The sequence below is a fragment of the Stenella coeruleoalba genome (genome assembly GCF_951394435.1).
Source record: "Stenella coeruleoalba genome assembly, chromosome: 18".
Taxonomy (NCBI): domain Eukaryota; kingdom Metazoa; phylum Chordata; class Mammalia; order Artiodactyla; family Delphinidae; genus Stenella; species Stenella coeruleoalba.
Genome location: NC_137164.1, coordinates 26,062,117 through 26,086,713, shown reverse-complemented (window position 1 = coordinate 26,086,713; position 24,597 = coordinate 26,062,117). Strand labels below are relative to the sequence as shown.

Below are 24,597 nucleotides of genomic sequence, written 5' to 3'. Positions count from 1 at the left end.
TCAATACCTATAGCAACAGGAAAAAAACTAGTCATAAATAAGGCAGGTTAGACAAGATAAATAAACCCTAATTCTTAAGATATATAACACACCTAAAAGTTCAACCTTACAGTTCAGTCGTTTTAGAAGTTAAGGAAACATGAGAGTAGAAAATTAGTTAAATGTCTTAGAGTTTTCAAAGTCTCATAATTTTTGGCTTTTTTTTTCCATGACTGAGCACTTTTGTTTGAGAAAACACATTTCCTAACACCACCACATCATTTCCACGTGACTAGAAACAATCATAGGAAAATATTTATAATAAAACACGAAATAATGAAACATGAAGCTCCAAAAATCTTGAGACCAATGCCATGGTATGTATCTTACCTCCTACACCCTGGTTTGCAGATGCTCCATTCTTATGACTCTTGTCAGTATTTTGGAAGAAAAAAACCTACAGTGACCTTTTCATTTTAATCAAGACACAAAGTATCGAGTTGATTTTAGGGAAAAAGCAGAAGTGGGTACAGTACCTGCTGGCATTTTGCATGCAGAACCCCACTGACACCTGTACACCAAACCCTCTGGGACATGAAAACTCTAATCTTGCTACATAATGCTGTTCCATTTTAGCCTCACATTATTACTTGAATTGAATTTTAAATTAGTCTACTTACAGAACAAATTACCAAAAGTTTAATTTTCCTTTTCCACAAATCCCACTGCAAGTACCAGCCACCTGAAGTGAAGAGAGTTGTAGGTTTTGTCCAAATGCAGGTAAATATCAAAACCAACTAATTCTCTTGCAAAATAAATATGCAACCCATTTATACTAACAATCTTTGGTCAAGCCAGATTTTAACCAAACATAATCAGAAATGGTCCTTTAGTCGAACTTTCTTCTTTTTACTCCTAAGTAAAATACAGAAAATAATGGAAAGGCTGTTAGCTTCTTGTAATGAAGGCAAAAGTGATTGAAAAAAAAGATGTAAAAATTGATGATACCTGGCTGACATTACTTAAATAGACAATGGCTCTATCAATAAAAAGAAGCCTTAAGAAATGTGTTTCATGACAGAAATATATTAACCACTTTTCATCATCTGGAACCTTTGTAAATCAATAAGAGATATTTACTCTATCCTGCTGGGGTGGCTTTTTGTATTTCTAAGAGGATTTAATTCTGGTTGCCATAGTTATGACAGAGTTCTAGAATGAATTTTGTTTCATCATAATTGCTGCATGTTAGTATGTAAACAGCTGAACTCTACCTTCAACAGGCAGAACTCAATTGTGAATAAAGAAAATTCCTTATCATAAAGTGGTTGAACTAGAATTCAAAACATACCATTGAGCCCTTGCTCTCCTCAGAGAGTTAGCAAATACTTCTCAAACATTTTTAGCATAGTTATCTCTGAAAGACACATCAATAGTACAAGAAGAATGCAGAAGAAGATTTAAAATGTTTAAAGTGATGTGGAGATTTACAGAAGTTAAAATAATTTATTCTTGGTCTGTACCATAAGTCATAAGGAAAATTTTGACCTTGGGCTATTGATCTATCTTTTTACCAAATACCTGTCACTTCATGTAGATATTAAATTTGAAATGTGTTATTTCCCCACCAATTCAATGCCAATTGGTTCAATATCAGTTTATCCACTAAAAAAAGAAAAAGAAAAACAATCCAGGGAAATTACTCTTAAGCCTGATATGTTTTAGCATTAATTTCAAAGGCTACAACGTAAGAGAAGGAAAAGGAAAACATGTATCCTCTTGTTACTTCTTTGAGGTGCAAATATCCAGAAAATATGAAATCAAAAAGAATTGGGGCCATCTCCTTTCGGATCTGGGCTACTGCAGCGCTAGGGTGTCAGTTGGTCCCGGCCAGAACACTTCAGTTCTTCCCTGCAAGGATATATTTAATAACTGATTGGTGTGTTCCTTTAATACAAGAAAATGGAAATGGAACAGCCAGAGGAAAACTTTCCCAACACCAAAACCAATGGCAAATTTGGTAAACGCCCTGCTGAAGATATGGAACAGGAGCACGCTTTTAAAGATCTAGAAACACTGATGAGATGGTTGAATTACACATTCTGCTTCAGAGTAAGAATGCTGGGGCAGTGATTGGAAAAGGAGGCAAGAATATTAAGGCTCTCCGTACAGACCACAATGCCACACTGAGTATCAGTGCTGATATTGAAACAATTGGAGAAATTCTGAAGAAAATCATCCCTACCTTGAAAGAGGGCCTGCAGTTGCCATCACCCACTGCAACCAGCCAGCTTCCGCTGGAATCTGATGCTGTGGAATGCTTAAATTACCAACACTATAAAGGATGCGACTTTGCGAGTTGAGATTGTTGATTCATCAGAGTCTGGCTGGAGGAATTATTGGAGTCAAAGGTGCTAAAATCAAAGAACTTCGAGAGAACACTCAGACAACAGTCAAGCTTTTCCAGGAATGTGGTCCTCAATCCGCTGACAGAGTGGTTCTTATTGGAGGAAAACCTGATAGGGTTGTAGAGTGCATGAAGATCATCCTTGATCTTATATCAGAGTCTCCCATCGAAGGACGTGCTCAGCCTTATGATCCCAGTTTTTATGACGAAACCTATGATTACTGTGGTTTTACAATGATGTTTGATAACTGCTGTGGACGTCCCGTGGGATTTCCCATGCAGGGAAGAGGTGGTTTTGACAGAACGTCTCCTGGTCAGGGTGGGAGTCCCATGCTTCCATCCAGAAGAGATTGTGATGATAGGAGCCCTCGTCGAGGACCTCCTCCACCTCCTCCTGGACGAGGGGGCCGGGGTGGTGGCAGAGCTCAGAATCTTCCTCCTTCTCCACCACCACCACCTAGAGGAGGGGATCTAATGGCCTATGACAGAAGAGGAAGACCTGGAGACCATTATGATGGCATGGGTGGTTTCAGTGCTGATGAAACCTGCAACTCTGCAGTAGATACATGGAGCCCATCAGAGCCACAGATGGCTTATGAACCACAGAGTGGCTCTGGATATGATTATTCTTATGCAGGGGGTCGTGGCTCATATGGTGATCTTGGTGGACCTATTATTACTACACAAGCAACTGCTCCCAAAGATCTGGCTCGATCTATTACTGGCAAAGGTGGTCAGCAGATTAAACAAATCCGTCATGAGTCAGGAGCATCGATCAAAATTGATGAGCCTTTAGAAGGGTCCAAAGATTGGATCATTACCATTACAGGAACACAGGCCCAGATACAGAATGCACAGGATTTGCTGCAGAACAGTGTGAAGCAATATTCTGGAAAGTTTTTCTAAGACTAGTGAAGAACTGAAGGAGTCCTGCATCTTTTTTTTTTTTTTATCTGCTTCTGTTTAAAAAGCCAACATTCCTCTGCTTCATAGGTGTTCTGCATTTGAGGTGTAGTGAAATCTTTGCTGTCACCAGATATAATGTTTCAGTTCCTTACAAACAAGGTTGGGGGTTGGGGGAGGGTATGCAGAAACTAACATTGAAATTTTGCAACAGCAGCAGAGTGAGTGAATTTTAATTTTTGCTCATTGTTGGTGGTTTAAAAAACAAATCCCCCCATGTAATTATTGCAAACACTTTGCTTTGTGGTCACTGTAATATTTTGGGGGAGGGTGGGACAGGGAGGAAATGTAACGATAGTCCATATGTCCCTGGCATCTATTCGGAGCAGTGTGCAGAATGTAATGCTCTTTTGTAAGAAATGTTTTATGATTTTTAAAATAAATTTAGTGAACCTCAAAAAAAAAAAAAAGAATTGGATCCCACAAACAGGGAAAGAGGTGTTCTTATATGCCCTAAGAAAAACCCAAACACAATTTTCATAGACAAAAGCCCAACAATCTGCCAGTAGCAATTCAAATGTCAGTTCAGTTAAAAAGATAACCCTTTAAACTTTGAAAAACAACATACCTCTGTTAATCACAGAATCTTTTAAAATATGTATTTGTCTGGTAAAATTTGACAATGCTGCCTGTGAAATCCAAAAGGAGAACATGTCATGAGAATATGGAAGCACAAGAAACTTCAACTAAAATTGTCTTTTCCCATATGGCAACTTAAGACAAATAGCCCTAAGCATGTTATTTTGAGAGACACACAATTTTGAAATAACTGGATATACCTCAAGTTATTCTAGAAGTGAAAAGTAGAAAGAAGTTCTTTGGCTTATTCACCTTAGACTTTTCCTGTTTAGTTAGAGGTTGCATTCAATTACCTTCCATTTGAAACTCTTTTGATTCTATGTTTGTAGTATTTATTGTTTTGAGGGGGAACCATTTTCATATATATGTTAGATTTGAATCACGACCATTTGCATGACATTTTATTAAAATATATGGTTTGAACATGAATAAGACAGTGTGTTAATTATTCAAGAGATATGAAGATAAATAAGATAATTCTTACCCAACGGAACACATACTAGAAGAACTAAGTAGAAAAGTAGGGAGAAGTGTTAAGATAAATAATACTAGATAATTACATAATATGGGCTGTGTATGAATGGGATAAAAGAAGTAAGAGCAGAGAGTTGTGACAGTAAACCCAGCAAAGACATACGCCCTTCACTAGATCAGAAAAGGCTTCAAGGAGGCACTGGCATTTGAGTTGGACGCCATTAAAGGAAGTTCAACAGAGTAGCTTTAGTGAGGCATATTCTAATATTCTGAAAGGCAGGAAAATACTAGCAAAAATAAAAGTGATGACCAGGACAGGATATGTGAAAATTTTTTTCCAGAAGCTTGACAAACTTTTAATAGATGTTGGTATAAGCAAATGCAGACTAATTGAAGTACATGTTGTCATTTTTAAAAAGCCACACAATGGTTGTGAAAATTTTAAGTTACTTTTGTATATTGAGAGCAGGGATATTTCCATCATATGGTAGAGCCTAGAAAGAGATATTTTATTTCTTGAGTGATAGAAAGTAGCAGCTGGTGGGGCAAAGAATGGGCTGTAGAAAGAATACTTGCTCTGACTCTTACTAACCGGATGAAACTGGAAAAGGTACTTTACCTTCCATGACTGTTTTCTTAACTAAAGTAGGAATATTTACAGTGCCTACTTCCTAGGTTGTAATGAGTATTAAATGAATTATTAGGTATAAAACACTTGAACTAATGCATGGCAAATAGTAAGCACTCAGTGTTGTATTAGCTCATTTTCATTATGTGGATCAGAGATGAAACTACTTTCATATAGATTTAGGTATTTTTATTTTAATTTGCTTTAGAAAAGATCTGCTTTGGATCATTTAAGAACTTCAGCAATGGAGTGAAAACTAAAGTTAAACTAAACTTGCCAATTAAAGATAACTTTCTTTCAAAAGTCCTTCAAGATTCTTTCTCCTCTTGCAGCGGTTCTAGAATATAGCTACACTTTTCAGTCATACGAAGATTTCTTTAAAATACTAATGCCAGGATCCTACCTCCAGAGATTCTAATTTAATTGGCCTTGGCTGTAAGGAGTTTTAAAAGCTTCCCAGGTGATTTTAATGTACAGCCAATGTTGAGAACCACTGAGCCAATGGGTAAAACGTCTGCCAATTTGAAGTTCAAAATCCCTGTAAGTGCCGATTCATGCCTTCTTTTCAGGTATTTCTGTCCTCGCCTCTGTCCCCCTCACACTGGCACAGGGGGACAGTGTGAATCCTCACAGTGATGGGTCTCTGACTTGGGGCTTCACTAGTCTCCACTGTCATGGAGTGGGCCTACTTTTGTTCCTGGGAGGATTGCACTGCTGTCCACTGAAGAGTGGATCCGGGATGAGCACTAACTGCCTGCCCGGCTACCATCCCAGGTAACACTTGATCCCACCTGGCTTTGTAGGCACTTTGCTGGATGTGCTGCTGAAATCCACCCTCACACAGCTACCTCTGGCTATGAAGTCCTGTGCCCTGTAGCCTCTTCATCTTTACACCTAGGCTGCTGATGGTCACTGGTCCTCTGGAACCTCCCACTTTTCCCTCAACACCAGGTATGCTGGAATGTCCCATTCAAACCCAGTGCAGGCCATAGGGTTTGGGGTCCTTTTGCAGGTGAATCTATCTAGATATCATTTTCTCTCTGCTCTTGCTCTTCTGCTACTCCTGGACTACACTGGATGCAAAGGATTGTCTGGGACTCTGGTCAGATTTCCATCATCTTGTGGCTGAGACCTAGGAGAGGGGATTTTTGTTTCATACAAGGGACCCAGGGAGCACGTAACCCTAGTCTCTCCTCCTCCAGTGCATGTATACACCTTGGACAGAAATCTGTGCCCTCCTCCTCCAGTTTCTATTATCTTTCCTTAGGTCACATCCTCAACCCTTCCTAGGCTATAGCTTAAGGAAAATTCTGTGACCCAAGTCTCCTTGGCTTGACTCTGGACATGGAAAAGGCAGATTTTTGGAATTCAGAAAAATCTTTCTCTTTTGGAAATCCTAGAATTGTGTCTCACAATGGAGTCAAAAACGTCATTTTTAGCCAAAATTTGAATAGTAAACTTTTTGTTTTTGTCCTCCTGTCCTAACGTTATTGCTTGTATCTTTCCTGAGGCAATAGATATACCTGCCATAATCAGGGGACAGCCCCATACAAGGAAGTATAAAAAATAAAAACACAATTTTATATTTCAAACTATATTATTCCCATAATATCTGTAATTGAAAATAATTCCAGCATGAATCTTCCACTCTTCTTAAGCATTTAGCTTGTAACCTAGAAGACAGGGTACACCTGTTTTCAACCCTATGGTTTTGAAACCACCAATTCTTTCCTTCCTTCCTTCTTAGTCCAAACACCATTGCATGTGTGGGGTGTGTGTGTGTGTGTGTGTGTGTGTGTGTGTGTGTGTGCGCGTGTGTGTAATTCTTGTTTTGCTTACTAGATCCTTTAGGTTTATAAGTTGAAACATTACAATTTATTCTAAGAATTTAAGAGTAGGACTCATGTCTTGACCAACTGCCACCAAGACTAAGAATGTAGGGCACATACTAAGCATCAGAATATTTCCTTGCTACTACTAACAGTCTCTCCTGGACCACCGAGGATAGAGACTTTGAAAGATGCATCTTTCTTTCCCTTTGGCCTCCTCCAATCCTTCATGAAAAAATAAATGCACTAAAATTCTGGCTTCTCTCATTAAGATTGAATCAATATCCAGAGATTCAAGTTTCATACAATGTGCCTCCACCTATACCAAGATGGAGTTAACTCCACCCCACTCCAGCCAGAGAACCCCTTCTCAGATGCAGGCCCTTGTTCCATCAGTTCTGCTCCAGAAAGCTAAAGTTAGGACTTCTTTTTTCACCTTCCTCCCCAAATAAATATACTTAGGTTTTTACAATGGCAAAGGAATGTATTTCCATTTAAGAAAAACTAGAAAATTGAGGAAAGGATAAAAAAAAAAAAACCCACAAATAAACACCCAATAATTACCAATGTTATCATTTTGGTATGCTTCCTTCCATGAGAACAGTATAAATTATAATCAAATAGATAGCTGCCTTTTTCATTTTAGAATATATTATGAATATTTAATAGTCATTCAAAATATTTGTTTCTACTACTTTTACTCATAAGTAAAACTATGCTTAAAATAACAGCAACAGAAAGAGCAAAAAATAATAATATTACTTAAGTGTATAATTGCAATATACTAGGCTAACTCTTTGATATCATGGTATCTCACAGATTTGTCTATCAGTATTAGTATCATGGATAAAGACAATGTGGTATGTATATACAATGGAATATTACTCAGCCATAAGAAAGAACGAAATAATGCCATTTGCAGCAACATGGATGGACCTAGAGATTGTCATACTGAGTGAAGTAAGTCAGACAGAGAAAGACAAATATCATATGATATCACTTATATGTGGAATCTTTAAAAAATCTTTCAGTTGGCCATGGAAATAAGGGCCCTTGTAATAAAGTGATTTGTGTGCATGTGTTCTCACTCACTCTAGGCACAATTATGTACTACTCTTTGAACATGAGAGCTTGATCTTTTCTGTTCAGTAAAACAAGCCAGCAACCCTATCTAAGGGAAGGGCCAGTGGAGTCAAGGCTCAGCTATAGACTGTCTATCAGCACCGCCATATTGGAATACACCTCTCTTTACCTCAAGACACACAGATGGCAGGACCAACCTGAACCAGCAGACATACCAGGTGACCCACAAAGTGAGCTGCCCCCACTCATTATGTCCACAACAATGAAGAGAAAACTCTTACAACTTTTTATCCTTGGTGTTCTGATGGAGCTTCAGAGAACAGAAGTAAAACAATAGATCTAAGGAAGATAACTGTTCTCCTCAACAGGGTGCTGCTTTCTCCACTCCTCTTATTGCCATCTTATCCTAAGGATATCCTGAATAATTTGCCCCATAACAGGGGTTAACCTACCTGAGATGGTCCTTCCAAGTTGCCAAGTTCTTTCTCCACAAAACCTAACTGGATTTTTTAAAATGTTTCCTCCAGCTATTTAAGTATCATCCAACAAAAAAGAAAATCATTAATAAATAATGTAAACAACTGTACATGGGTTTTCACATGCAATTTTACATTTAGGAGAAAATAAGATTTTTAAGCAAAATTACAGTGATTTAACAACATATCTTCAGACTAAGACCTGACTCAATGGAAGCCTTCACAATTAGAGCAGCCATGGATTGTGGCTGAATTAGGTTAGGTCATGTTTAATATTCTCTGCTTCCATTTCTATTCACCAATGATTACCATAAATATTTGATTCTCTCCTAGAATTCTGCTGCCATTTTCTGCACCCTGGCCTCTGACTTAGCCCACCACTGTAAAGTTTGTCTTGGTTCATTAATTCCTATGTAGGCTTCTGACTTGCCTCCCAATCACGGAGAGGATTTGTGGTTCTGTAAGACTCATGGGAGCATCTACTCTGTGAAGGTCTTAGCTGTGCAGGAGTCACCCCTGTCCCCTCAGGGCTGCCTGTTTCCAGAAGTTAAGCTGGCTTTGGTTTTCTCTGGGTCTCAAGGCCAGGCATTGCACAAAACCCAAGACCTTAAAGCTAAAGAAGAAACTGAATCCCTCAGGAATGGAGGGAAGTTTTTAAGCCTTTTTACCTTATTTCCCAGCTCTTCCCTTTCGGGTAGTGAGAGCTACAGCAAACAAAGACCCTTCATCTCTCTTCTCAGTGGGGTTTCTCAACTAACACTAAAGCTGCCTCAAATATGCTAGCTCTTCTATTAATCCTATTTCTGTGCCTGTTGTTCATGGCTGTGCTTTCCACTAGTCAGGACAGACCTGTCCACACCGCCAGTACATCTCAGTTCCTTTGTTCAATATTAAATCCCACCTGCCAACTGAGTCAAGGATTTCTCCAAAATGTCACCCAAGTTTCTCTTAATTTACTTGCTTGTCACATGGTCTAATTTATTGAAAAGAACATTAGCTGAATATCTGAAATACATATGAAAAGAAAAAAACCTATAATCAGACAATAGAAATTTCTTTGTCATCTCATCATCATCATCATCATAATCATCATCCCTAACAATTATATAGTGCCTACTACATGCCAAACACTAATATAACTGCTTTACACAGATTAATTTCTTTGATCCTTACAACCAAATAAGGGTAATGGTATTATGTTCATTTTAAGATAAGGAATCTGAGGCAGAGAGAGAATACATAACTTATGCAAGGTCACAGCTGGCTCCAGATGCCCTGCTCTTAACCCTTACATCATGCCACCTGCCTACAATGACAATCCCCAGGTGGCTTCCAAAATCCACTGTTATCTAATGTAACCAAACAGCCTGTCTTCTGTGTTGTCAGTTCACTCCTGAGTGTACCATTAGGATTTACTCTGCAAGAGATAGTCCCTGAAGAATTCTACAAAGCAGGGATGGCTTCACAAGCAGGCAAGTTTAAAACTTTTTTAGTTTTAAAGTTTAAAATGAGCTTGAAATTTCCACAACAAAAATAACAGTTTTGACATTGCATATCTGATATCTAAACTATATCAAAAACTTTTAAGCAATAACATGGAAAGCCTTGCTCCCATCCAATGGTAGAGGAAACTAAAGCTCAGGGAAGTCAAATACCTTGACCGTCATCACACGAGTAGAAACTGAGCTGTTTGCCTATAGTGTGTATGTTCTTCCCACTTTAACACACTCTCCATTAAATAAAGATATTCTAATAAGTTGTATAATACCCATAGCGTACTCTAATAAATTACTCTTAAACTTAATTCTAGGAGATTAAAGTTTATCCTAGGGGAAATTCTTTCCAACTTTTAACAACTTGTGGAAAGCAGATCCACCATTTCCATGGCCTTTTCATTGAACTCATTGACCCTCCCAAGACATTCACATGAGAGAAGGGATCAAAGGTAGAGGTGCAGATGGAAGACCCTGCAGACATTACACAGAGATGCCCAACCATCTGTATGTCACAGCCAAACTCATAAGGTTTTCTGAGATTCCACAGCATCTAAAATTGTTTTCTTCAATTCCTATAGTTAGTCCACTCAATGACAGAATACTAAATGGACTTCTCTGCTACATGACAGTTAATCAGTTTACCCAAAAACCATTTGCAAAGAGTAAAGTTTCACTGTCCCCACTCTTCTGAGGCACTGTGGTGTGACATACTGAAAAAGAACAGTTTTAGAGAAACAGCTAGATTCAAATCCAAGTTATGTCATTTATTATTAGTATGGAAAAAATTAACTCCCTGCAGGTTTTAGTTAATTCACTTAGGAAATGATAAGATATTATTACTAATTAGTTTGGATTTGGGAGCAGCAATAGATAACACCCTATCTTCCATTCTTGAGTTTAGAATCTACTAAAAAATAAGATAGAAGAGAAGAGCCGATCCATATCATAGCGCCTGTTGTATTGATAAACCTGACTGGAGACAAGGACTTCAGTTGAGCTCCCTAAATTTCTCCAAAAAATGGACCTGATTATTCTTCCACTTATACACGAAGTAGGATAAACCAAGCCACTGGGACCTAGTCCAAAGCTACCCACATGGAAGACCACTCCTGGATCCTGAACACCTGTGAGCTGTAAAAGAGGGAACCCAAAAGGCCCAGAGTCCAGCATGCTCAGCTCCTTCTACAAGATTTACCAATAAGATAAGTCAGTCTTATCAGTGAGGAGTCAATGAGGATGCAAAAAGAAGTTGGAAGAATTCTTCTCATATTAACCTTTGTGAAGTGGGAATTCTCTCCTCTTTATGGATTCATGAATAACAAGGAGAAAGTGTTCTTCCTAACAGCACCAAAGAGTGATGCCTTCAGCTAAGAATTCTCTTATGCATACCCAATTATATGTTGAAGGCTTCAATTTGGATATAATACAAGTACCTAAATTCAGAAACCTGAAACTGAGTTAATAATCTCATTTTATTTCTTAACATATTCCTCCTCCAGTGTACCCTATCTTGATAAAAGATACCACCGTCCATTCAGTCTCAATCCAGAAATCTAGGTGTTATCCTTGATGCTTCCCCCTCTTCTTTATTAAATTAACCATGAGATCTTATTTAATTCTATCTTCTAAATATCTTTCAACTATACTGGAATTCTCTCCTTTCCCACTATAACCACTTCTTCCAGGACATCACTATTATTGTATTTACTTCCTATTTTACTTCCTTTTACTTTTGCCCTCTACCCCATCATCTACTTGAATGACTCTGCGAACAGTCCTCAAAATCATTTTTGTAATATGCAAATTGAATTCTATTTATCTGACTCCATCTCTTTCACTTACTTCAAGTTTCCTCTTAAATCTTACTCTCTCAGGAAAGTCTTCCTGATCTCTTCTAGACTTATATACAGGAATTCAACAGTTAACTTTCATAGCCTCCTGTAATTCCTCTAGTGACAAGACTCACCACACTTTATTTTAATTGTTTTTTATATCATTCTGCCAAAGTCTATTGTTGTCAAACGTTGAAAGCCAACAATAAAGAGCAAATATTGTAGTCAGCAAGAAAAATTACATTGCATACAGGGGAACAACAATCTGATTAATAGCTGACTTCTCATGAAAACCATGGGAGCCAGGAGAGATTGGAACAATGTCTTTCCAGAGCTGAAACAAAAACTTATCAATCAGGAAGTCCTTACCCAGTGAAAATATTCTTCAAAAATGACAAAAAAAGAAGACATATTTGGATAAACAAAAACTAGTATAATTTGCTGTCAACATAACTGTGCTAAAGTTATTGCTAAAGGAAGTTCTTCAGTCTGAAGGGAAAATATTTCAGATGAAAACGTGGATCCTTGAAAAGAAGGAAGAGCATCAGAAATGGTAGATATCTGGTACATGCCAAAGATTTTTTGTTTCTCTTTAATTTGTTTCCCATAAACCATACAACTCTTTAGAGCAAAAATTATAACATCATCTTGTGGAAATTATAAGATATTTAAATGGAGTTCACATTATATTATGTATTAATTTTCTATTGATGCCATAAAAATTACCAATACTTAATAGATTAAACAACAAAAATGTATTGCCTTAAGGTCTGTAGGTCAGAAATCTGACATGGATCTCACTGGGGGTAAGATCAAGGTGTCAGTATGTGTTCCTTTCTGGAGGCCTTAAAGACTTGCTCATCTGTGTTGTTGGCAGAATTCAGTTCATTGTATTGATATTTGTAGGATTAGGTCTCATTTCGTTGCTGGCTGTCAGCCCAGTGTCATTCCTAGCTTCTAGAGGTCACCCTCATTCTTTGTCTCATGAACCTCTTTCTCGTCTTCAAAGAAATAACAGGTCAAGTCCCTTTTTGAGTCTTTCCTCCTCCTTCTTTCATCTCATCTCTATGACCCAACTGAGAAAGTCTCTCTTCTTTTAAGGACTCATGTGATTAGATTTGGCTCATCCGTAGTATCAAAGATAAGCTCCCCATGTCAAACATATCTATAGAGTAACTTTTGCCATATAAGATAACATATGCACAGGCTCTGGAGACTAGGGCATGGGCATCTTTGGAAGGTTATAATTCTGCCTCCCACTCAAGAGTATCCTAAAACATGAGGGGAGAGAATATGTATCTATAAGGTTGAAAAATTTTTTAACGTTTTACAGAAAGTGATACAATATAAATTGTAAGTGAAATATGAAAAGTTATGTATTTAATATACTATATATATACATATATATGACAATGTATATATATATATATGTATATATATATATATATATATTAATACCCAGAACAACCATTAAAAAAACTGTAGAGAAACATAAAAATATAAGATATTAAAATTTATGGAATGCAGGCAAAGCAGTGTCCAGAGAGACGTTTATACCTGTAAATGCCTATGTTAGAAGTAAAGATCTAAAAATTGATTATATGAGTTCTCATCTTTTAAAAAATTAGACAAAAAGAAAAATGTACTCAAATTAAGTGAAAGCAAGAAAATAATAAATGTAAAGGAATAAATCAATGAAACAGGAAACAAGAAAATAATAGACAAAAATCAATAAAACCAAAAACTAGTTATCTCAAACATATGTAAAATTAATTAGCATAACTGCACTAATCAAGAAAAAAAGAGACACACATCAAAATATTAACATTGAAAGAGGGTATAGCACTACAGAGCCTACGTACATGGAAAAGATAATACTGGAATGTTTTGAACAACTTAATATAACAATATATGTAGCTGAAGTGAATAAATTTCTTACAATACAGAAATTTGATCCAAGAAGAAAAACTTGAATATCCTGTATTACTTAAGAACTGAATTTGTAATTAAAAATCTTCCCACAAAGAAAACTCCAAGCCCAAATGGCTCCAGTGGTGAATTCTATCACACATTTAAGAAAAAATAATACCAATTCTATGCAAACTCTTTCAGAAAATAGTAGAAGAGAGAATACTTCCAAAATCCCTTTATATGACCAGTCTTACTCAGATACCAATACCAGACACAAACATTACAAGTATAGAAAACCGTAATTCAACATACACTATGAACATTAATGCAACAATCCTGAATAAAATTTAATAAATAAAACCCAGCAATATTAAGAGAGTATATAATACATCATAGTCAGTGGGATTTATCTTAGGAATGGTACAAAGGTTTGCCATTTGAGAATCAATGTAATTCACCATATAAATAGTATAAAATAGAAAAACCATATGATCTTTTCAATACATGCAGAAAATTCATTTGACACAAGTTTGATAAAAACTTCAAAAACTAGGAATATGTTTCAGCATATACATGTAAAGAAGCCTAATAACATTTTTAACACAACAGATCAAAGGTCAACAATAGTAACCAATGTGAGGATTACATGGGTCTAAGTACTAACCAGAAAGTTTCCAAAAAGCAGATACCTTTTTCCTCAGAAGATTCCATGGGTAACTAATAAAATGCACGACCTAATCATGTGAGGAACCCAGAATGGTAATAGCACTGAACAAGGACCAGTCTTATCTCCTTACCAACTAGTAGTATGACTTTCAACTTCTGTACCTTAGATTTCCCGTCTGTAAAATACGAAGCTTGACTTAGAAGGATGATACCTCAGCTCCCTATAGCCCCCTTCAGATTTATAACATTAGCAGTAAAAGATTCTCCAGTCTTTTAGTCAATAACTTTTGTTGCCAAGTTCCAACTGGGTATAGCTCCTTGAGGGGAGTGAGAGGTGGTGAGAACAAACAGAAGCTGAGCCTCAGACCTGAAGTCAAGACCATCATGGTGATGCTTCCCCTTGGCAGATAAGTTGTGCAGACCCTGCTGGGACACCGTCTGTCACGGCTGTGTGAAGTCAAAGGAAAAGCTGTGGGAAACGCTCACCAGCTTCAATGGGTCATTTTTCACCAGTTGCAGATGGCTCTGTGGAACAAAACAAAAAGCAGGGGGGGGTGCAGTGACTGGCAAACTACACCCAACAACCCGAGATGAATGAACTGTCTGTAACTTGAAAGCTAGGCCTGCAGATTCACTGTGGGGAGAGTCTATCCTCCTCTTTTCTTCCGAACACTCTCCATCCAAACTCCTGTGGTGTTTAGTACAGCACGGCCCTAGGCCCTGGGTACTGGTACTCCATGCATAATGATTAGTGAGGCAGTACAGTGACTCAGATTCAGCCACCCGTTCAGAAGTCCTAAGAAAGTACCAGGGGGTACCTGGCTCACAGTAAGTGCTTGACAAATGCTTATCAAAATATACTGCCTTGAAAAGATATCCCCTTATATCACAGAAAAATCGAGATGGGAGCTTGTTCTGTTACCTCTATCCAGTATTTCCTGAAATTTCTAAATCCAATTCACTCAGATTGTTTCTGTTGTTAAGTCCCCTTGCACTTTCCCAAACTCCTGATTTAATTCTCAGCTAACGGACACTGACCTCTTGTACTTCCCGTCCATTTGGGGGTAACGGGCAATAACAATTAACGATAAATGAGTTAGACCTTAGTACAACTATTAAATGGTTCAATTTGTTTGGGGCATCCAAAACATTTCCTTTCTGCTCAGCCACAAATACCATTAGCTGCTCTCTCTCCCCTTTCAACAAAAACTTGCTTTCGGAAAAGACTCTGATGCCCATCATCTATAGCATAATATGTTTGTCAATGTGATGGGATTCTAAGGAAATTTATATCCTAAGGCATACCTCTAATTGTTTCACGAAGAACTTAGCCACCTGGACAAACACTGCCGTAATTGGAGGAATTCCGGAGGAGGACCTGTATGTTATATCATAGGGGATACATTATCTAAAAGTAACATTGGCCTTGACTTTTCATGTACTCTCCTCCACGACTTCTTTTGACTTTTCGCTGCCCACACATCTGATTTATTGTGTTACTGCTCTTGCTGCTAAAATGGGAAATGGATAGCTAATGAATTAAAAGAGCTACTGCCAAGGAGTGATTAACAGTCTGGGAAGAGGCAAGCAGAGGCATCATGTATATGCAAAGAGTTATTGCATTTCCAAAGCTTTCCTCCCTCTAGGAGGATATCCCTCACTTTGAAGTAAAAAAAAAAAAAAAAAATCTAGGTGTGCCTGAAGAGGAATGCTAAAAGACAGGAGGCTGCTTTTAGGAGATATTGAACTTCAGGCCTTAAATGATTTAAATGCAATTCCCATGTGCAGCTGCTAAACCAAAACACCTCACCCCAGGGAAGAGATGAGAAATTTTGAGGGCGATTGAACACTGAGAATTCTCATCGCAGCTTAGCAAGAAGTGACTTAGCACATGTGTTTCAGTGATTATGAAGCATGGGGATGCTCACTGGCTCTGAAAGGCCTAGTCACCAGTGTGACAACTCTGGTGCTGGTGAAAGAGGCAGTCAGATGAGGCAGGAATGAACATCTTTCACCTTTGCAATCTGCTAATGCTCCGGCAACTTTTCTTCTGGGAATGCGTGTCTGCCACTCTGTGCATTCATGCCAAGGTTTTTAAGATGAGGTGTGCAGAGCTAATCAGGGGAAGAAGAGGGAGGGAGAATGCTTATTAAGTAGCTACCATGTAGGCAGCACCTGCTGGGGGCCTGGCATTTTACATGCTTTCTTAAAAAAAAAGTAAAGAAAGAAATTTTATTGGGAAATTCTACATCATTACAGAAAATCATAGAAACAGAAAATTCCTCTACAACTCTGCATAGGTCATATAATAGAATATTGCCGAGACCTGGAAGGCTGCTGTATATAGACCTGCATCCAGCCTTAGAACCACCTGCCGCTGTCCTAAAGCTTAGCACCACTATGGCGATACCTTTCTCTCTTTGCTTTGTAGGTTTTTCACATACGCATGCATTTCTAGAGGTTATAGTTTATTTGTGCTTGTTTTTGAACTATATACCAATGGGATCATGAAACATTGATTCTTCTGTAATCTGGCTTCTTTCATTCAATTAAAAAGTTATGTTTATGATGTATATGTTTTTGTCTGACACTAGTTTGTTCATTTCATTGCTATCATACTATTACATTACATGACTATATCACCGTTCATTTAGCCATTCTATTGCTGAGGATCTTTGGGTTAGAACTATCATGAATAATCTTCTATGAGCACTCTTATGCATGTCTTATGAAGCACATGGGCATGCATTTCTGTCAGTTATATATCTAATGACAGAACTGGGGGGCTCCATAACATATATCTTCAACCTAAGTGAATACTGAAAACCTCTTTTCCAAATGATTGTACCAATTCACATTAACAGTGTCAGGTAGTTCCTGTTGCTTCATATTCTTAATAAACTTAGTATATTGCAAGACTTTTTTTTTCATTTTAGCCATTCACATAGATGTATGTCATTTGTCATTTTTCTGATTACTAATGAGATTGACATCTTTTCAGATGTGCACTAGGTATTAGGATGTCATCTATTTGAAATGCTTGCTCAAGGTCTTTGTCCATTTTTATAATTCTTTATTGATTTAAATGATACTGCATCATACATATAATTACAAATAGCTTCTCACCCTCTTTACTTACCTTTTTATTTTATTTATTTATTTTTGGCTGTGCCTCGCGGCTTGCAAGATCTTACTTCCCTGACCAGGAATCGAACCCAGGCCCCAGCAGTGAAAGCACAAGACCTAACCACTGGACTGCCAGGGAATTTCCATCTTTTCATTCTCTTAATGTTTCTTCTAAAGAACAGAAATACTTAATTTTAATATAGTCAAATTTATCAATCTTTTTCCATGTGATTATCCTGCCTATCCTGAGGCAATGAAGATACTTTCCTACACTATCTTCTAAAAACTTTATTGTTTTGCCTTCCATATTGAAGTCTACTCTCTATCATATACAATTTTTCCTTATGATGTGAAATAAAGGTCAGCTTTAATTTTTTTTCAATGTGAATATCCAATTGGCCCAGACCACTAATGAAGGCCATTCTTTCCCACTTATCTCTACTTTTGTCATAAATCAAGTGTTCATAGATGTGTGGGTCTTTTTTTACTCTCTTCCAATGGCCTGTTTGTCTACCCTATGCCAAAAAACTACACCGTCTGCATTGTTATATCTTTAAATCAAGTAGTGATATTTGGAAGTGCAAGTCCTCCTCCACCTTATTTGCTTCAAGAGTGTCTTGGCTACACTGGTCCTTTTCATTTTCATAAACTTTTAGAATCATTTTGCTCATATCTCTCTCTCTCTCTCTCTCTCACACACACACACACACACACACACACACACACACACACACACTAAACCTGCTTATACTTTTATTGCCATTACATTAAATCTGGATACCAATTTGGAAAGAACTGACACCTTTACAGTCAGTTTCAGAGTATTCCCATCAATGAACATAATATACCTCTCCCCTTATTTATATCTTCTTTATTTTTTTCCCATTAATGTTTCCTTCATTGAGATCTTGTATGTCCTTTATTAAATTGATTCTTAGTCATTTCTAATAATATATGAAATGATATTTTTGTCACCTAATTGCTTATTGCTAATATATAATACATTTTTTTAATATCAGTTTCTATTCAGCAAACTTGCAAACTCTCAAAAGATTCTTTTCGGGCTTCCCTGGTGGCGCAGTGGTTGAGCGTCCACCTGCCGGTGCAGGGGACACGGGTTCGTGCCCCGGTTCGGGAAGATCCCACATGCCGCGGAGCAGCTGGGCCCGTGAGCCATGGCCACTGAGCCTGCACGTCCGGAGCCTGTGCTCCGCAATGAGAGAGGCCACAACAGAGAGAGGCCCGCGTACCGCAAACAAACAAACAAACAAACAAAAAAAAGATTCTTTTGAATATTCTAAAAACACAAGCATATCATCTATGAATAATGACGTTACTATTTTTTTCTTTGCAGCCCTTCATAATTTATCTTTTTTTTTTTCTGTGTTACTGCATTGGCTAGGAAGCCCAGTACCTGTCAAATAGAACTGGTGGGTACCATTCTTATCTTGTTTCCAGTTTCAAAGAAATGTTTTATAACATTTCATCATTAAGTATAATGCTTACTGTTGGGTTTCTTTTTTTTGATATACTTTATTAGACTAAAGACAGTCCCTGCTATTCTTAGTTTGTTACTTTTTTTCATAAAATGTATGATGATTTATCAAACACGCTTCCTATATCTATTGGAATAATCATGAATGAGTTTTGTATTCTCTTAATGAAATATATATTTATATATTCTATATTCTATAATATTTTAATATGTAATGTTTTAATATAGTTTACATATTGTTACTAATCTCAGTTTTACATGTGGCAAGAATCTCAGTTTGGGCAAGGACAATAGTAAGACTGGGATTCAGGGCAGCTGAGTGTGCTTGATGGATTAGTGAAGTGAGCTTTTCAGGAGTCTATTGCATGAAGATATCCTGGCAGTGAATCCATGAAAGGAAAGAAACTAGACAGTTACAAAGCTTCAGTGTCAGAAATGAGGGGCAATTTTGCTGACTACAGGAGTCTGTGTTTCAAATTTTGCCTTTCAAGGAATTCTATAGACATATGTCTGGGTTCTAAGGAAAGAGAGGGAGGAGAATAAAATCCAAACAATTTCACTCCTTGGATATGCCTCTAACAAAGAGTTGTGCAAAAGAGGAGAAAAGCATTCCCCCTCAAAGCGTGTTTTGGGCTTCAGAGAACATGGTACAGCTTTGGTACTTCAAAACTCTAGAGAATACACAGTGATGGGAAAGGGTCCAGCCAGAGCTCAGGTAAGGATGCCTGGGGACTGAGGCAGGAATGAGATGGGGGCACAGCTGTACCTCTTCACCCAGTAGCAATGAAAGGAAGTGTTATGGGCCAAATTGTATCCCCCCAAATATGTTGAGGTCCAAACCCCAGGTACCTGTAAATGTGACCTCATTTGGAAATAGAGTCTTTGCTGGCATTCAATATCATATGAGGTCATTAGAGTGGGCCCTAAGTCCATTATGATTGTATCCTTATAAAAAGGAGAATGACATGCGCATAGGGAGAATACCATGTGAAGATTGGAGTTTTGCTGCCACAGCAAAGGAACTATCAGAAGCTAAGAAATAATCTTGGAACAGATCCTTCTCTAGCGCCTTCGGAGAGAGCATGACCTTGATATCAGACTTCTAGCCACCAGAAGTGTGCTACAATACATTTCTGTGGTTTAAGTCACTTAGATTGTGATACTTCATGACAGCAACTCAAGCAAACTAATACAAGAAGTAGCAGGTATTGTCATCTGATGAAGGGATACCCAATAAAAATAGGAGTGGTAGACAAGAGAGAGGCCAGTCCATGCCACATGCCACATGGTAGATGATGGAATTGTTCAAAAGTGCTGTAGACATCCCCTGAAACCCACAGAAATAATTGAAGAGGATGCTTCAGGGTATTAAATGTCCAAATTTAGCAATGGGGAAAGAGAGACAGTATAATGGATTAAGATTCTCAACATAGTCAATATGAAACCCTGGAGTAAACAGAAACAATATAACATTAGGATAGTCATATGGACACAGACAAATGCTGTAATCTGTACCATGTCCACCATCTAGCTGGTAGCATGGAGCTGGAGCTCTGTTCACTCTCCCATGCTGTCTCCATCACTTTTCTTGGCAGCCCCTCTCACCTTCATGATTCTCAGTTTGAGTTGGTTGCGTGGAAACCTTTCTGGAAACTTATATCATGATCAAATAGGGGCATACGTGGTCAAGGTTATTTACAAGAGTAAATTCAGTAGTTATTGCTACCTATAGACATTTTTTGAAAACTACACATAAGTCGTTTGGAATCAGGAATCGTTCAATCAAAGATTATCCCACATATATTTTATACAATGCACTGTGCTTGACCTACAAATGGGAAAACCCACAAAATGACTAAATCCCCCCCAAAAAATCGTCACTCATTCATGCAACTGTTTTTCCGTGAGTACCAACTATGTTCCACACAACTGTGTTAGAAGCCTGCCTTTTCCTCTGTAGAGCAGATCATTCTAATAGAACATGAGACGTACAGAATCACCACAGTTTATAACTGAATAGGGGTAATATTTAAAGTCATTTATTAAATAAATGAAAAGCAGAATCACGGAGAAGTAAAGGAATTGATTCAATGTCGGCAGAGAGCTGTAGAAGCCTGGTCTCCTTATTCTCAGATCTAGAGAAATCTTTTCTAAGGGTAAAGAGTAGGGTCAAGAAAGGGGAAGTTGCTTCTGAGATCCTACATTTTCTTTCTCTTCCTTTCCAAATCTACCTAGAGGTAAAATTAGGAAGTAGGCAACTGACTGAGGTACAAAGTTTGTTTCTTTTCTCAGTCTCCAAAGACTTTGCCTCTTACATTTTCTACATCTTCCTTCCCCGGGTACTTATTCTAGCAGCCCTGAGATGCCTAACAAACCCAATCCAGCTCTTCTAAAATATACATTCGGCCTTCTCTGCCTCACTCACCATGTTGCCATAGCAGCTTGGCATGAAAGAACCATAGCTGCAAGAGAGTAACACACCTTTCTCAGATCAGATACAATATTTCTGGCAAATGAGATTTACACAGTCACTTTAGCCTCATTAAATCTAGCTCATTCTGTACTTTTCCCATACCTTTCTCAACAACCTTTGAATGGTTACAATTCAGTGATTTTAGAAGATTCATTTTGACCTATTTTCCTTTTCCTCTTTGAAACATTAGGACAACACTATTTTCTTCCAAGACACCATCAGTACTTTTGGGTTTCTTCGTACTAAGAATTGGAGAGTTCAGGGTGCAATGGTGAAAAGAGCATGGGATTCAGAGGCATAGGTAAAATAAGTGACATATTTCCAGGCTCCTAGGTACACACCACCACCTCTGTCTCAGGGTTGTTACTATTTATAACCCGTTCGAAAAAGAGTTTAGTAAGAAATACTTTAAAATGTTACCCTCAGAGAAAAAAAATATTACCCCCTTTCTTTTTCATTTTTTTCTTGGATTGAGCTCTGGAAAAAGTCTTCATTCAAGTCTTTTGAATGAAATGACTTCCAGGTCTGGTCAAGCTCTGTATAATTCTGCGGAAATAGTATTGTGCCTACTTCCAATGGCAGGTATAGCCTCTGCGCTAAGTGCACCAATTATGAAAACGAGCATAACTATTTCTGGAAAGATCACATCAAGCTCAGCTTCCCTTGACGACAAATCACCACTTCTTAGAACAATTCTCTCTCTCTGAAATTTATACCTTCCTCTACCTCCCCAACATTTTTTTTTTTTTAAATATAGAGGCCTCAAAAAGGTACAAGAGAGTCCTTTTTTAATTCTTGGGTCAGAATGTGATGACCCACCACCTACAGTCTCATAAGTTTGTACGCCCTGTAGGAAGAAATCAAAGACAAAATAACAACATACTTAGATAGACTTTTCAGCTCTGGGCTAAGAATCAACATTGGAAAGCCCTGGAAGGTGGCTCATCTTTCTGTGGAAGAACTCAATCAGGGCTCAACCTCCAGCAGAGTTAGATTAGTAGAATGCTTATTTTTGTAAGTGTTCAATTGGGAGTGCTCAAATTCTGATGCATTTTCGTTGGATACTACTTAGCAACTAGCTGACTGCTAGATAGACTGTCACCTTTCCTCTTGACAATTTGCAGAAAATGAGCCCCTCAGTGTTACATGAACATGAGGGAAACGGATTGGGAGGGTTAGAGCTGAAGATGGGATTTCATTTGGTGCACTTATGTGAGAATTTTTAGTGTGCTGCTGATGTTTAAGGGCTTCGGTAAATGCAAAAGAGGGGAAAAGGTTGGGAATGACAGACAGTGAGTTCCGCTCAGCAGGCATTGACTCTGTAGTCAAAGTATAAATGGATCGAGTTCTTTTCAAATGTTAATAAGCTTTTGCACTGGAAGAGATTTCATATGTAGTTGCTATAATATCTGGCACTGGCCTATTCTGTGGTTGCCGAGATGGATTGGATGTTTGAATTACTATCAATATTAGGTGAAAACCATTCCAAAAGAGGTGTTTTCAATGTTAATACAAAAGGAAAAAATCTTACATTTGGAAAGTAAGCAAAAAATATGAGTATTTATTTCACTCACAGGTGTTTCTTAACTAGTATTATTTTGATATAGAAGAGAATTTCAATCCATCATGGCAATACTTAGCTTAATGATAGAAAATGCATGAAAAGTAAGCATGAGCATGAACTAAGGTAAGTAGCAACTCTATGTTCCAGTGCTTAGAAAAATGGACTTTCCTAAGGATGTAACTGTGACATTCCAGGATTTGGATCTCAAATCTTCATGATGCCTCCCTTAACTTGTTAAATAGCAAATGTGTCAGCAATGAAGTAGCATGAGATCAGGTAGAGTGGTATTAATTTGGACCTAACAGAAATCCCATGACATTTATCTTGGCTTCTAGAGAAAGAATCAAACCCACCTTAGGCAGAGTTTAATACTGGAATTACAACAATATAAAGTTAACCCAATACACCTTTACTCTGTGTATGTTGAGATCTAGATTCTAAGGTCACCCAGGCCCAAAATAGTCCCTATCCAGTCATCTGAGAAGAAAAGAAACAAATAGCCACTGGAGAGAAATTGATTGCACATGTCTAACCCTGTGAGTCCAGCAAAACAGAGGGCAGCCACCCTGATCATTTACCGTAAGACCTTCTTAACAGGGCAATCCTCAGTCTCTGACTGACAGACCTAGAATTTGGGGTATAGGAAACAACTGTCAGGGTAGATAATTCAGTTGTCATGACACAGAAGACAAATTCACTGTGTGGGAAAAAAATGGGAAGGACAGAAAGCGTAAATTATAGGATTATAATAAATTTATAAATTCAGCGAAAAGCAAATGATGGATTTTAAAAACAAAACAGCATACTAAATATGATCTCAAAAACATATATGATACCACAGTTTAAAAGAAACATTGAAGAAGAAGGGACTTTTCCTGCCTAATATTAAAACATATTATATAACTGACAATTAAAACCAATGTAGAAAAGGAGTGGGAATATTCAGTAAAAAGGGATAGTCATGTCTACATGATTCTTCTTTGCATGTTCCAGGGGAAACTGTAAAAGAAATATTAGACTGAGCTTGTTTACAGCTCAATCCAGACCAAGTTAAAGTACCACATGGCCTGCACTTCTCATGTTATTTAAGACCAAATATATCAGAACCCATTAAAATTGGACATTTATTTTCTGGATGCTCCTTTAAATGTATTTTTAGAGCCAAAGGCCTCATCCACACTTCATGATCAGAGGGTAGGATGTGCCTGGAAGGGAGTGGATATCTCCCCTCTTCATCACCTGAGGAAGGGCCACATCCTGGGACACAGGTAAAGCTAGTGATCAGGGGAAATTACCTTTTTGGGACTTGTAGCAGGTGGTCATGGATCTCTACTGGAGTCAGAATTATGAAGATAAACATGGAAATATTCCAGAAGGTAGGTCCAGAAGTGGTACTCTATGAGTAAGTGCTGCCCCATAAAAGAAACATGTTGATTGGGGCTTGAACCTGAGAGCTCTGAGAAGGGTCACATCTAATGTCAATTTTATGTCCTCTCTATGTCACATCTCCTTTCTGTGTTCCTCAAACAGTTTTTTTAAAGACTTAATAAAAGTTATAGGCTGAGCATATTTATAAGAATGTACAAAAGAATATGTTCTATAACAGTAAGCCTGGA

At 37.8% G+C, this 24,597-nt stretch overlaps 1 protein-coding gene across 1 annotated transcript; it reads left to right on the top strand.

The window, feature by feature from the left end:
* Positions 1-1,418: 1,418 nt before the first annotated feature.
* On the top strand, positions 1,419-3,463 carry LOC307176746 (heterogeneous nuclear ribonucleoprotein K-like). Its single transcript, XM_079903150.1, is given in 3 exon segments — positions 1,419-2,037; positions 2,043-2,328; positions 2,331-3,463. Coding segments are annotated over 3 exon segments (1,344 nt in total). The 5' UTR covers positions 1,419-1,941; the 3' UTR covers positions 3,293-3,463.
* Positions 3,464-24,597: the final 21,134 nt, after the last annotated feature.